The sequence below is a fragment of the Podarcis melisellensis genome (assembly GCF_964234715.1).
Source record: "Podarcis melisellensis genome assembly, chromosome: 2".
NCBI lineage: Eukaryota > Metazoa > Chordata > Lepidosauria > Squamata > Lacertidae > Podarcis > Podarcis melisellensis.
The window spans coordinates 1,848,273-1,862,555 of record NC_138529.1 but is presented as its reverse complement, the minus strand read 5'-3'; the positions used below and the strand labels follow the sequence as shown (position 1 = coordinate 1,862,555).

At 43.7% G+C, this 14,283-nt stretch overlaps 1 protein-coding gene across 2 annotated transcripts in view; it reads right to left on the bottom strand.

The window, feature by feature from the left end:
- The window catches only part of GMIP (GEM interacting protein), an 86,333-nt gene extending 76,850 nt beyond the window's left edge, over window positions 1-9,483 (bottom strand). Inside the window, exons 1-2 of one of the 2 annotated variants that reach the window (XM_081898103.1) lie at window positions 7,664-9,483; window positions 1,169-1,306 (exon numbers count right to left, since the gene is read on the bottom strand). In XM_081898103.1, coding sequence (XP_081754229.1) covers window positions 1,169-1,306; window positions 7,664-7,919 — 394 coding nt within the window. In that variant the 5' untranslated portion in view covers window positions 7,920-9,483. The remainder of the gene's footprint in view (window positions 1-1,168; window positions 1,307-7,663) is intronic. The other variant, XM_081898104.1, reaches the window with a different exon arrangement.
- Between the last annotated feature and the right edge of the window lie 4,800 nt (window positions 9,484-14,283).

The window sequence follows — 14,283 nt, the reverse complement described above, 5'->3', positions numbered from 1 at the left end:
CTTCCTGTTCTCTATCTGACCTGCACAGCATCGCTACTTCTGCTCTTCCACTCTTCCCCCCTTTTTTGTTCCCAGAAAATGAGGCAGAGGCACGCCATCTTTTTTTGGTTATTGTTTGAGTCTAGATAGAGAATTAACTGGTGTCCTGCCAACGCTTTAACAAGACTCCGGTTTCTCCTTCTCGGTCAACTCTCTCAATAACGATCTGGTGTCCCGCCAAAGCCTTGGCAGATCTTCAAAGTCCAGGTCCTCCCATAGCAGTACAGTGAAAGTTTGATGCTTTAAATCCATTTCCATTTTCTCAGTTATATTTTTCATTGTAATCCATAAATATAATCCGTTCTCTTTTATCTCTTCTTGCCTTTTATCAGTTTATTAGCATTCAAGGGATGGGTGGGTTGCCAAATCATTTATGTAGCAAACATGATATATATAAAGAAAGGGTAAAGGCTCCCCCCACATACCGTATTTTGCATCAAAGGAAGTCTTTTCAATTCAAGTCATAACGGCTTTGTAGCTGTTCCAATTTAGCAGTTTGTGATTTTGTCCCATCTATTCCAGCATGTGTCTATATATTAGTCCTAATTTCACTCCAATAAAGTGCCTTTGCTTCATTAATGGCTGAGTAGGGAGCTTACCGATGGGCGAAATGCCCCGGGTCCTGTGGGGAGCTTGCAAGGACAATTACCCTCAAATAATCCTTGTTTATTCTTTGCTAATGGTCTCCGCTACTGTGGGAGCAGCATCCATTAAGGCAGACAGGAACCAGAAGGAAAGGTCTCCTAGACCTTCAATAAAAGATGGCTCTGTGCTTAGAATGCAAAACTAGGATTGCAGGAGCCCCAGGTTCAAATTCCTGCTCCGCCACCCAGTTGACTGGGTGAATCTTGCCGCCTGCTGAGGCTGAAATAGGGTAGGGAACCATGAAGGGCCCCTGAAGGGTGTGGGAGAAATGCAGCACATAAATATATAACGGTAGTGTGGAAGAGGGAACTGTGGCAGACACCGCCTCTTATTACTGAGCCATGATATGTGATGCTTGCTAAATTTCCCCTCCTCTGGATAAATAAGGTATTCTTATATTCTATATGTCGTTACCCCATCTTTTAAATTGTCTTTGGAAACATTGTTCAGGGTGGCTTGAAAGTACCTGGGGTTAGATACTCACCATTCACACAGGTGATGAGAGAGGCAATGGCTGGCTGAATGGCAGAACCGTTCAAGGCTGGGTACTTGCTGAGAAAGGATGAGGTGGCCTGGAGCAAGTCAGCCAGTCTAACCTCAATTGGGTCTGAGAGGGCATCGCCTGCAAACAAAATAACAGCAGATAAACGTGTATTATTATTACTATCTCTGTTTTATTGGGTTGTCATAACATAATAAACATTTAATTCATTTATTTTATTACATAAAATTTATATACTGCTTAATTGTAAAGAAAAAAGAAAAAACCTTCAAAGATAAATTTAAAAAACATAATACTTTAAAATGTACTAAAGTTAAAATGCTAAAATATATTAAAATTCACATCAGCATTTCTAAGCATCAGGGTAGGCTTGCCAAAACGAATTCCTCCAGCAGGCACCCAAGAGAATGAAGTGCAGGTGTCTGTTTAATAGCAACAGGCAGGGAGCTCCACAATGGAGGAGCTGCCACACTAAATGAGCAAGTTCTTATCAAGGCAAAGAGGATTCGTAGGTACCTGTAGTGGTGTCAATTCCGCTGATGGAAGCAGTTGAGGGGGCACATTTGGGGGAAGGCAAACTCGTAGGCAAACGGGTCCCAAGTTGTTAAGGGCTTTCCATGCAACACCTTGAACCGGACCTGGTGGCAGATGGGCACAGGCATCCTGTGCGGACGAGGCCTCACTGCTTGACATTGAGAGTCTCAGGCTCTGCCTCCTGAGCTATCCCGTCCTTGTTCAATATTTAATCAATGCATAACCGTTGTTGTCTTTTCCCTTTCTTTACAGTGTTCCCTGTAGTAGAAATGGCTTTGTGCAGTGCTTTTTCCTTTTAGGTGCAGCAGCCATGCAAGGGTGAGGCTGGGATTGAAGAACGCATGTCTGTTGCATCCTTCTCATGCCACCCTGCCAGCCCTGAGCTGCTTTGTGGGGCTGGGTTCTGATCTGAATGACTCACACAACGAATCATTCAGATCAGATCCCAGCCTTGCAAAGTGGCACAGGACTGGTAAGGCAAGATGAGAGAGCCAAACGCACAGTTCCCCCTCAAAAAATGCACCCAGGGCCATCAGCCTGGCAGCGTCCCCCCCCTCCCGGCACTATGCCCCTGACTTCTGATAGAGGAAGAGGCATTCCTCCAGGTATCTTAGTTCCAAGCATGGGTGTAGCTGGGGGGGGAGGTGCCCCTCCTAAATCAAGTAAATAAATAAATAAATACTTAACTAACTGACCAATCACATCACAGATTCCTCGGTTTTGCCCCCCCAACAAAGAAACACCCCCCAAAAAATAAATCCTGGCTATGTCCATGGTCCCAAGTACCATAACTTAAGACTTTAAAGATATGCACCAGCACATTGAATCTCACAGAGGGGCATTAAGCTGCTTTCACTTTTCACGCCACCATCAGCAAAGGGAGATTGTCTCCTCTGCACAATATTCTCTGCACTTGGAACTTTACAATGGATTACCTCCCACACTGCAGAAGCAGTATTCCACTCAGGCAACAGGACTTTCTGTTCTGCCTGTGCTTCCTCAAAATCTACCCTGGAGCATAGCTGTCAAGTGTCCCTTATTTGAAGGGACAGTCCCTTATTCCAGCGCCATGTCCTGCTGCTGTCCCTTATTGATGGATGTCCCTTAAATGCCCCATAAATGATGTCCCTTAAATTTCAAAGGAAGCAGCTCCTCTCCCTCCCTCCCTGCCGGCCAGGGAGGAGAGAGGCTCCAACTGTGTTGCTTGGCTGTGTTGCTCACCCAATAAGAAGTCTAAGAACGACTGGGGGGTGCAGCTTGCATGCCTTGTGTGTGGCTAGTTAATGCAAGCTGAGAGGTTTTTTGAATGCTGGACGCCATTTTCTTGCACGTGCTGCTGCAAAGCCAGGCCGGGGAGCCATCTTAAGCTGAGGCTGCATAGGCCTTGTGGTGCATGTGTTTCAGATTCTATTCAGTTGAACCTCTGGTTACGAAGTTGGTTGGACAGTTTTCTCGAAGCTACCCAGCATGAGTTTGACCACACTGCAGGAGGACAGGAAGACTGGAGTGCCTGGAACAGGTGAGGCTGCAGGTCCCTTATTTTCAAGGCTGCTGGTCCCTTATTTTCAAATCTATAAGTTGACAGCTATGCCCTGGAGGATCTCTTAGGGTTGCCATATGTCAGGAATTTCCCAGACATACCTAGGATTCGGTTGTTGGGAAAGCATCCAGGTGCAAATTGCTGCTATGTCCAGGAAAATGTGGATGCATGGCAACCTATATTGGAAGTGGCAATTTTGCCTAAAAATGAATTAGCCTAAACTAAGATTTTGAGGGTGCATGGGCGGGGCCTGGAGGTGAGATGAGTGGGAGTCTGCTGCATGAGTGGAGGAACAGCGTTGGCTACAACTCACTCTCTTTGTGGATTTGTGGTTTCCAGATGTCTGCTGGCCAAGATAACATGAATGCAGTGGGACAATTGTTGGGGAAGGAACCAGGACGAAGGGGTCCTCAATCATTTCCAAACCCAGAGATTATGGGAGACAAAACAGCCTTGGGATATTTCCAAGAGAGAATAGTTGGGGAGGAGAAACTAATCTCACCGCCTAATCATCGGAAATATGCCGCATTGTGGTCAATGGGTCTTACTTTCAGCTAGATGTGGATTGGATTATAGCCATAGAGATAATCCAACTAGGACACTGTGAAATGGCAAACCAAAGGCAGCTCAATGCAAAATAGGGGCTGCCCACAGATAGGCATGCAAATCATGGGATCTCCACAGCCATTTCCTCCTGGCCCCACATCTTCCTAGCAATAAATGGGGATCTTGGTCAGTGGTGCCACAGTCTTATGCAAAGTCAGAATGCAGCCCCATGTGCATTGCACAGGGTTTGCAGCTACGATGTGTACAAAGTAGGAATGAGTGAGGTCAAAGGTCAGATATTGCTTAAGTGGTCAGGAGGACAGAATCTGAGCCTGCTATCTAGTCTTTAAACTAGAAATGCCAGCAACAACAAAAAACCTGACTGTTTGGACTTCTGGACACATTAAGCAGAGGTTCTACTATTGAACTATGATCTTCCTTTGCAGATAAATATAATAAGTGTGGATGTAATCCAGCCTCCACACTTTAAAGCTGTGCTCAACTTGGCTCTGGATGTTCAGCCCAATTTAACAGGATGCTGGTTGAAGAGGATGCAAATTTGGTTACTCTGAAATCAGGGTTCGCTGTTGCTGAGCGCCATCTGGTGACTTTTCTCACAGGCTGCACAATGGGGCAAGCACCAGCCGCCTTGGTCCTCACCAAAGGAGGCATTCGAGAATGCACTTCTCTTTCAAAGCAGAAATACATAAATTGTTGGATTATTAGTTCATCATGTCACGGAAATAGCTAGGGCCCTCCATGTCTATTTCGGGTATCAATGTACAGTACTATATCAAGCACCTACCGACTCACCCATGCCTGCCATTTGCATTGGGGCAGCAGCAGCTGAGCTCCTGTTCACTCTCATGCACTCTGGATCAGAACTGCAGCAGGAGCAAAGGGCTGACGCTCACACCAGGGTCCTGATTTGGATTGGGGTGGGAGGTGGAAATCATGCTTGCAATGCACTTTGAAAAAGTCATTCACACAATTGCTGGTTGCGTGAATGGTGTCCTGTTTAGCCTGGCCCTCGTGCGGGTTGCTGCTGGTGTTCAGCTGCAGCTTAGTATAATGATGTTTGTTGCAAAGATTGCATTGTGACTAAAGCAGTTCCTGGTTGACTGTGGAGCTTCTGATGAGGCATAGAGGCAGCAACCTATTATAACAGGCAGTGCTGTAGTTACAGGAGTGAGGAATAGCCGGAAGCTTTCAGAGGGGCGCCATTGAGGTTCCACGCTCTGTGTGTGTGTGTGTGTGTGTGTGTGTGTGTGTACGCAAATGTGCACAGGTGTGCGTACCAAAGTGGGCCTATGATCCGAGTGAAATAAAGCCTAGTTTCACCCCTGCATATTTAGACAAGGCTTTTCTGTCTTATGACCATTTCCTGAGTGTTAATGATCTGAGGTTGCAATCACTTACTTAATTGCTTCTTACCTGGGAGAAAGTTCCATTACAGGACTTACTTCTGAGTAGACCTGCATAGGACTGCACTGTTAAAGTCTAGCGCTCAGGGAACATGATGTTTTGGATTTCTCCCAGCACAAAGATTATGACTCTGTGAAGAGGAGTTGGGGGGGCAGCAAACTTGTGCCACAAGAACCACTTGTCTCTTGTAGTGATTTGGGAATAATTCAACATGCCTTGAACAGTTCTGGCTGGGGTTCCTACCTGAATAAAATATGGGAGGGCGGGGCAGTAAGCCCTGCCCCACATAATTGATCACAAGATGTGGCGCACAAACACCATTTGAATGGCAATGCCCTTTGGGGGGAGGATTAGCCCCCTCAAATATTTTATTGGGGGACTGAAGGGACCTTGTCCTCTGGGAGTTGGCTAAATATACCTTCAGTAAGTGGTTGCCCTCATTAGAGTCCCACCATAAGCTCAACAATCAATCTGGAAACACTTTTGTAGTGATCTTTGCCAATACTGTCTTAATATATTTTGTTGCTTAAGGGGAAAGATTCAAATGACACCCTTGACCCATTAATTAACATGGGGCACAATCCCAAAGAAGGTTACTTTCCAACAAACTTAATTTAAATCAATGGGGTGTCAGTGGCCACAAGAGAGTAAAAATGACCAACAGTTGGCAAAACAAAAAAAATTCCTTCCAGTAGCACCTTAAAGACCAACTAAGTTAGTTCTTGGTATGAGCTTTCGTGTGCATGCACACTTCTTCAGATACACATGCATGCACACGAAAGCTCATACCAAGAACTAACTTAGTTGGTCTTTAAGGTGCTACTGGAAGGAATTTTTTTTGTTTTGACTATGGCAGACCAACACGGCTACCTATCTGTAACAGTTGGCAGTGCTAATTCCTGGAATTCCTAGGCTAGGATTCAGGCATTAGAAGATGGGAGTTATACAGCAGTTGACCGCAACCCAATGCTCAGTTAAGTGCATTTAAGCCTATAGATTTTCATTGACTTAACTGCACTTAAGTTTGCATTGGCTTGCAGTGTAATGAAATTTTTAGCTGTTTTAACTAGACTTCATTCAAGAGAATATCTTGAGAGTGTGTTCTAACAACTGGTTACCACCCTTCAGAAATAGGGCAGGACAGCCACTTTAATTAATCATTATTATACATTAATACAAATGATTCAGAAGTCTCACATCTTTTCTGCATTCTGATAAATGTTCAGGAGCGTGAATAATTCTTGTGCTTGACTTTAAAAACAAACAAATTAGTATTAACTAGAGTCAGCATGCTGACCATGGGTATAGTGTTTAGCTTGATTGTGAGGACCAAATATTAAAATCTTCAGGGTGCGCAACCTCATTCATTCCCATTGCCTTGTACTCCCATCAGCCACTACCGGTTAAAATGAATTTTCTAAAAGTTTAAATTTATAAAAGATATGAGAGAAAGTACTCATTGAAGATATATTTCCTTATGTGTATTACCATGTGTATTACCCTAGAGTGGAAGGTTAATAGGTGACTGACTAATCAATGTAAATACAAAAAAATGCATTTTGAGTGGGATTGCTGCATAGTTCAGTTTCTGGACCCAAATTTTGCACACTGTTTCCACCATCACCTCTCAGGCACTGTCCCCAGACTCAGCCCTGGCACACCTGTCCCTGGAGCCTGGTGCCAACTCACCAATCCATCACACACAAATCTCTTGAGTTTATGCTTATTGCCGCAGTCAGTGGCTTCCCATTGGAAATCGGACTCACCTCCTTCCTAAGAGTAGCTAGTGAATGGGACATTGCACTATCAGAACACCTGACACACAAGCAGAGAGTCCTAAGTGGTTCATCGAAAATAGACCACTTTTATGCAACTTAGCTTTTCTCCTATGTTAATTGATCCACACAGCCCACTAAACCCCCTGCTCCACAGATTACTATGTGGAGAGGCTTTATTGAGAACTAATTTGATTCACCTTTTTCTTCTTATATGTGATAATTGTATGTGGCATTGCATTCTCAGTTGTCTCCTGGTTTCCCCCTCCCCTCTGTATTTTCATTTCATTTTTCTATTTTTATTTTGTACATTCTTTATTTTTACTGCATTTTGTATGTGCTTGTCGGTAACCATTCTATATGAAAAAATGACCATAATAATAATTAACAGATTGCCTCTACTAAATGTAACAGTTTTTAAAATAAAAAACCATATATTCCTCAAAAATTGTATTTTGAGATGAATGTTTGAAAACAAAGTCTGAAGATTCATTGCAGAAATGGAACAGAACCAGAAATAAAAAAATCATGCAGAAAATGGCAGAGAAGGGAGGCAGATTCACCCCTCCCAAGCTTAGCTAACTCCCTGGCCCTTCCAAGTTACTTGGAGGAAGTGTGAGATGACTCACAAATAAATAAAATGCTTCCAATACTTGCCATCTTGCTGGAAAAGTTCCCGGAAATGCTGGAACTGTTTGTCCATTTCTCTGAGATGCGTAGTGACCTGAAGCAGCTGGTTGGGGCAGAGAGTCACACATCCCATGCCTTCCCCAGAGGTGGATGTCTGCACAGAAGCCCAAACAGCACTCAGGAAACCTGAATCACTGGCTAAGAGCCCATTGCCCAGTGGTGACTGGCTGCCATTGCAAGGGCAGGTGGAATCATTGTGGTCCCTGACCTTATTCATGTTCATCCCTCAGAGCTTGGACACAGATGACAAGTACCACAAGCACAACTGCCTTCGGTGCTAGAGATTCCCCTGTCACGTGCCTCCCTTGAGCAGCCCACAGGCTTCAGTATTTGTTGTAAGACCCCCCAGCATTTGTTGTAAGACCCCCCAACTATTTCCTAGGCATCCATGGTCTTCATCCGTGAATTGTCCTCAGATTCTGAAGGCACACGACTGCTCTTTTCCAAGGGCTCAGCGGTTCTCCCAGTGAGTCAGAGTTCTTCAAGTGGGGCTGTTGCGAAGATGTCATGACTGGGAGGGGAGTTCCAGAGGCATTGATTGGGAACAGTTAAGGCACAGGTGCCTTAGAATAGTCATAGAATCATGCCTTGGCATAGTCTTCAAATGAAAGGTCCAGTCTGACAGTTCTGTGGAACACACACCCAGCACCAGAGAAGGCCCTTCATTTCCCAGAGACAGATATTCATTCCTCTCTTGAAAATGGCAGGAGCGAAATGGTTTTTCTTTCTTTCTTCTTGGAGAGCTCTATCAGATTCTCGAGCTAAGGTGTGCCCTGAGGAATGAGGTCAGGACAAAGGATTCTCGTTCGCTGTTGGCCTCATCACACAAGAGGATGTACTAAAGTCATTGCCTGAAAGCTGTACCCCAGGAGAGTCTTATGCGTCCAGCGGAAGTCTGCGTCTCCTTTCGTTTAAACCAGGTCCAAGGACGCCAGACTCAGAAGTGTTGGTACATGTCACATGTCTGTGAGGAATCATGGGTTGAGCCATTTGGGTTACAGGGTGTCAGACAGGGCAGATTTTCCACATTCCATTTGCAGGAGTGATGACATTGGAGGCTTCCCAGAGTGTCTCTGCCCAACACAGGAGGAAGCAATCCTCCCACCTTTCTCTCTTTTATTAACCATTTCCTACCTGAAGGCCTTGTATATGTTTTCTAGGGAGTCTGATTCAAAGCCCCAAGAGGTGGAACACGAGCCTTCTCAACGAACGGAGGGTAATGGCATAGGGTTGCCTATTTCCACCCACCAGCCCTCAAGGCCCTATTCCTGTACCTTTAAAAGCAGCCTACCAAGTAGAAATTTAATGTGGCAGAGAAAAAAGTGAAGTGCCTAGGACAAGATGGAAGTTGTGAATTAGGTAATCCCCTAGTTGAAATCAGCAATCTACTCTCTTTCAACTTCAGGCCCTGTATCTCCAGTATGGGGATAATAGTACTGGCTTGCCTTACAAGGTTGTAATATTTTTTGTGGATATATGTAAAGCACTTTGAACATTCTCAGGTACTAAGAAAATATTATGAATGCCAGTGTTTAAAGCTACACTAATAATACAAATGCTACTTTTCAGTATCTATAATCTTTGAGAATTCTTGGAGAACAGGTGAGGTTACCTGCGGACTGGAGTTGGGCAAATCTTGTCCCCATCAAAAAGGTGGGGGGGGAAAGAAGACTCAATTAACTACTGAGTCAGTAATCAATACCGGGAAAGGTCCTAAAACAGATAATTCAACAGTCGGTCTGTGAGCACTTAGAAAAGGATGCTGTGATTACTAAAACCCAGCATGGTCTTAGTGTATCTTAATAATAATAATATTTTTTTATTTATACCCCGCCCTCCCCAGCCAAGACCGGGCTCAGGGTGGCTAACAACCAATAATATAAACAAGATACAACATTAAAACATTAGGGTGCAATCTCTTCATAGGAGGAGAAAGGAAAAAGGAAGAGGGGGAGGGAATCAAACTGATTCTAAGCCAAAGGCCAGGTGGAACAACTCTGTCTTACAGGCCCTGCGGAAAGAGATCAGATCCCGCAGGACCCTGGTCTCAAGAGACAGAGCATTCCACCAGGCTGGAGCCACTGCTGAGAAGGCCGTGGCTCTGGTTGAAACTAATCTAAGTTCCTTATGGCCCAGGACCTCTAGGGTGTTGCTAAATATGGACCTTAAGGTCCTCAGTAGGGCATACCAGGAGAGGCAGTCCCGTAGGTATGAGGGTCCTAGGCCGTGAAGGGCTTTAAAGGTCAAAACCAGCACCTTAAATCTGACCCTGTACTCCACCGGGAGCCAATGCAGCTGGAAAAGCACTGGGTGAATATGCTCCCATGGCAGTGACCCTGTGCGGAGCCTGACTGCAGCATTCTGCACCCGCTGGAGTTTCTGGGACAGCTTCAAGGGCAGCCCCGCGTAGAGCGAATTACAGTAGTCAAGCCTGGAGGTGACCATCGCATGGATCACTGTGGCCAGGTCGGGGCGGGAAAGGTAAGGGACCAACTGCTTGATACGGCGAAGGTGGAAAAATGTCACATTGGCTGTTGTTGTAACCTGCGCCTCCATGGAAAGGGAGGCATCAAGGATTACACCCAAACTATTAACGGAAGGCAATGGCACTAATTGGGCCCCCACAAGAGAAGGGAGTTGGTCCCTCATCCCCATACCATCCCGACCCAGCCAGAGGACCTCTGTCTTCAAAGGATTTCGTTTCAATCGGCTCCCACAAAACCATCCAGCCACAGCTGCCAAACATCTGGTCAGTGTGTCAGGGATCGAGTCGGTATGGCCATCCATCAGCAGATAGAGCTGATCAGAGTGTCATCAGCATATTGGTGACAAAAGATAAAAGATGGGGAAAGGAAATTAAGATCAAAACCAAAATCACAGGAGATTCTGAGAGAAAATAAGTTATACCAAACACAATATATGGAGCTGATGAATCAAGAAATAGAATGGAAAATTAAGCAAATGAGACAAAAGACTTTTGAATCTGCAGATAAATGTGGCAAATTGTTGGCTTGGCAAATAAAGAAGAGACAAAAATTGAATACGGTTACAAATTTAGAAGCAGATGGAAAGAACATCTATAAACCAACTGAGATTAGGGATTGTTTCCAGAGATACTTCAGCGAACTTTATACACAAGGGCCGCAGAAAGATATGGACATAGAACAATTTCTGGGGGGAAATGGACTGAAAAAGATTTCACAGGAAAGTAAAAGAATTTTGAATCAGGAAATAACAGAACAAGAAATAGAAGGTGCTATTCAAAACATGGCATTGGGAAAATCTCCAGGACCGGATGGACTGACTTCCAGATACTACAAAGTTTTGAAGGAGTGGTTATTACAACCTTTGAATGAAGTTTGTAATGAAATTATGGAGGGGGAAAGGGCACCAGATACGCGGAAAGAGGCCTACATCACACTTATACTGAAGACAGAGACTGAAAAGACTCAACTTAAAAACTACCACCCTATTTTGCTATTAAATGTGGATTACAAAATTTTTGCTGACATTTTAGCAAAGAGGCTGAAAATAGTTTTGATGGAGGAGATTCACAGAGACCAAGCGGGCTTTCTCCCGAGAAGGCATTTGTCAGATAATGTAAGGAATATAATTGACATTTTGGAAAAGCTGGAAGTGAATATAAACACTAAAGCTGTTTTGATATTTGTGGATGCCGAGAAAGCCTTTGACAATATTTCTTGGAGCATTATGATGAAGAATCTCCGGGGGATGGGGGTAGGTCAAGGGTTTGAAAATGGTATAGGTGCGATATATTCTGAACAAAAAGCAAAGTTGATTGTAAATAATGTGGTTACGGAAGAATTTAAGATAGAAAAAGGGACACGTCAGGGATGCCCAATCTCTCCATTACTTTTTATATCAGTCCTGGAGGTTTTGCTGAATATGATCAGAAGGGACCAGTTGGTTAAAGGAGTGCAGGTCGGAGCTAAACAGTACAAATTGAGAGCATTTGCAGATGACTTGCTACTTACACTACAAGAGCCTGAACTTATTTAAAGACAATTATGAGAAATCTTGGACAGAAGTGAAAAAAGACTTAGAAAATTGGTCAAATCTGAAGCTTTCCTTGTTGGGTCGAATTGCGATTATAAAGATGAATGTATTGCCTAGAATGTTGTTTTTGTTTCAAACATTGCAAATAGTGGACAAGATGGATTGTTTCAAGAAGTGGCAGAAAGACATTTCTAAATTTGTCTGGCAGGGCAAGAAGCCCAGAATAAAATTCAAGATATTAACTGATGCAAAGGAAAGGGGGGGATTTGCCCTGCCAGACCTCAAACTTTACTATGAATCAGCAGCTTTCTGCTGGTTGAAAGACTGGCTACTTCTTGAGAACACAGACATTTTGGACTTAGAAGGTTTTAACAATATTTTTGGGTGGCATGCATATCTGTGGTATGACAAGGCCAAAGCTCACAAGGGTTTTAAAAATCATATTGTCAGGAAAGCACTATATAATGTCTGGACTAGATACAAGGACTTGTTGGAAAGCAAAACTCCAAGGTGGTTGTCGCCAATGGAGGCAAAGGCTGTTAAAAAGCTTAATATGGAGTCTAAATGGCCGAGATATTGGGAAATTTTGGAACAAGAAGGGGACAGATTGAAATTGCAGAGTTTTGAGAAATTAAAAGGGAAAGTGAGAGATTGGCTTCATTACTATCAAATAATGGAGGTTTTTAAGATGGACAGGAAAATTGGCTTCCAGGTGAAAAAATCAAAATTGGAGACTGAACTGTTAGAATCCAGTACTAAGAGTCTGTCAAAAATGTATAACTTGCTGTTGAAATAGAATACACAAGATGAAACGGTTAAATCTGTAATGATTAAGTGGGCACAGGATATTGGTCATAACATCATGTTTGCTGACTGGGAAAAGTTGTGGACTACCGGGATGAAATTTACGGCATGTAATGCCCTAAGAGAAAATATGATGAAAATGATTTATAGGTGGTACATGACCCCAGTCAAGCTTGCAAAAAATTATCATTTGCCTGATAATAAATGCTGGAAATGTAAAGAAAATGAAGGCACATTCTTTCACCTTTGGTGGACGTGCCCAAAGATTAAGGCGTTCTGGGAAATGATCTATAATGAATTGAAAAAGGTATTTAAATATACCTTCCTGAAGAAACCAGAGGCCTTTCTCTTGGGTATTGTCGGCCAAGGGGTGTTAAAGAAGGATAGAACATTTTTTATGCATGCTACAACAGCAGCAAGAATACTCATCGCAAAGTATTGGAAGACACAAGATCTACCCACCTTGGAAGAATGGCAGATGAAGGTGATAGACTACATGGGCCTGGCAGAGATGACGAGCAGAATCCGAAACCAGGGAAGAGAAACAGCGGAAGAAGATTGGAAAAAATGTAAGGACTATTTAAAGAAATATTGCAAAATTAATGAATGTTAAAATGATGCTGGATTAGAAAATATGCGGTTATTAGCGGTAACAGATAAGTTAAAGAAAATAAGTATGATTAAAAGCAAGTTAAAAATAAGGGAAGGATTTGCTGAAAAATTAGTTAGAAATTGGAATACAGAAAGGGGAGGTATGAGGAAGTCGGGAAAGTAAGTTATAAGAAATTAAGGGATGAATTTATATGTGTTTTTTTAATATTGCTTTTTGTTTGTTATTTTTATTGTATTGTTTTGTCTTTGTTGTGATAAAAAACTTTTGAAACTTCAATAAAAATTTATATATATATAAAAAAGCATATTGGTGACAACCCAGTCCAAAGCTCTGGATAATCTGGGCAAGGGGGCACATAAAGATGTTAAAAAGCATCGGGGAGAGGATTGCGCCCTGCGGCACTCCACACACCAAGGGGTGACGTGATGACATCTCCCTCCCTAGTGCCACCATCTGTCCCTGACCAGAGATAAAAGAGCACAGCCGTTTAAGGGCTATGCCCTGTATCCCCCCCATCGGCGAGGCGGTGGTCCAAAAGATCATGATCAACCATGTCAAAGACTGCTGACAAATCTAAGAGAACTAGCAGTCCCGACCCGCCTTGATCCAGTTGTCTGCGGAGATCATCTGTTAGGGCGACCAGAGCCATCTCAGTCCCAAAACCAGGATGGAATCCAGACTGAAATGGATCTAAAGCCAATGTTTCCTCCAGAAACCTACCAAGCTGTTCAGCAACTGTTTTCTCAATTACCTTACCCAGATATGGGAGATTTGAAACTGGGCGGTAATTGGATAGATCTAAAGGATCTAGTGAAGTTTTATTTAAGAGCGGACACACCATTGCTTCCTTCAGCTCCCCTGGGAATATCCCTGTGCCAAGGGACAAATTGATAATTTCAACCAGGGGGGTCCGCGCAATATCTGGGCACGCCCTAATCAGCCAAGACTGGCATGGATCAAGGAGGCAGGTGGTGGGCCTACCAGCTTGGAGGAGTCTACCCACATCAGCAGGGAGTATCCGATTGAAATGGTCTAACACTGGACCCAAAGACAGTCAAGGGGCCTCCAGTTCTGTCACTGTATCTAAATTGGCAGGGAGGTCACAGCAGAGCAACAGGACTTTCTCCGCAAAAAAGCTCGCAAATGCCTCACA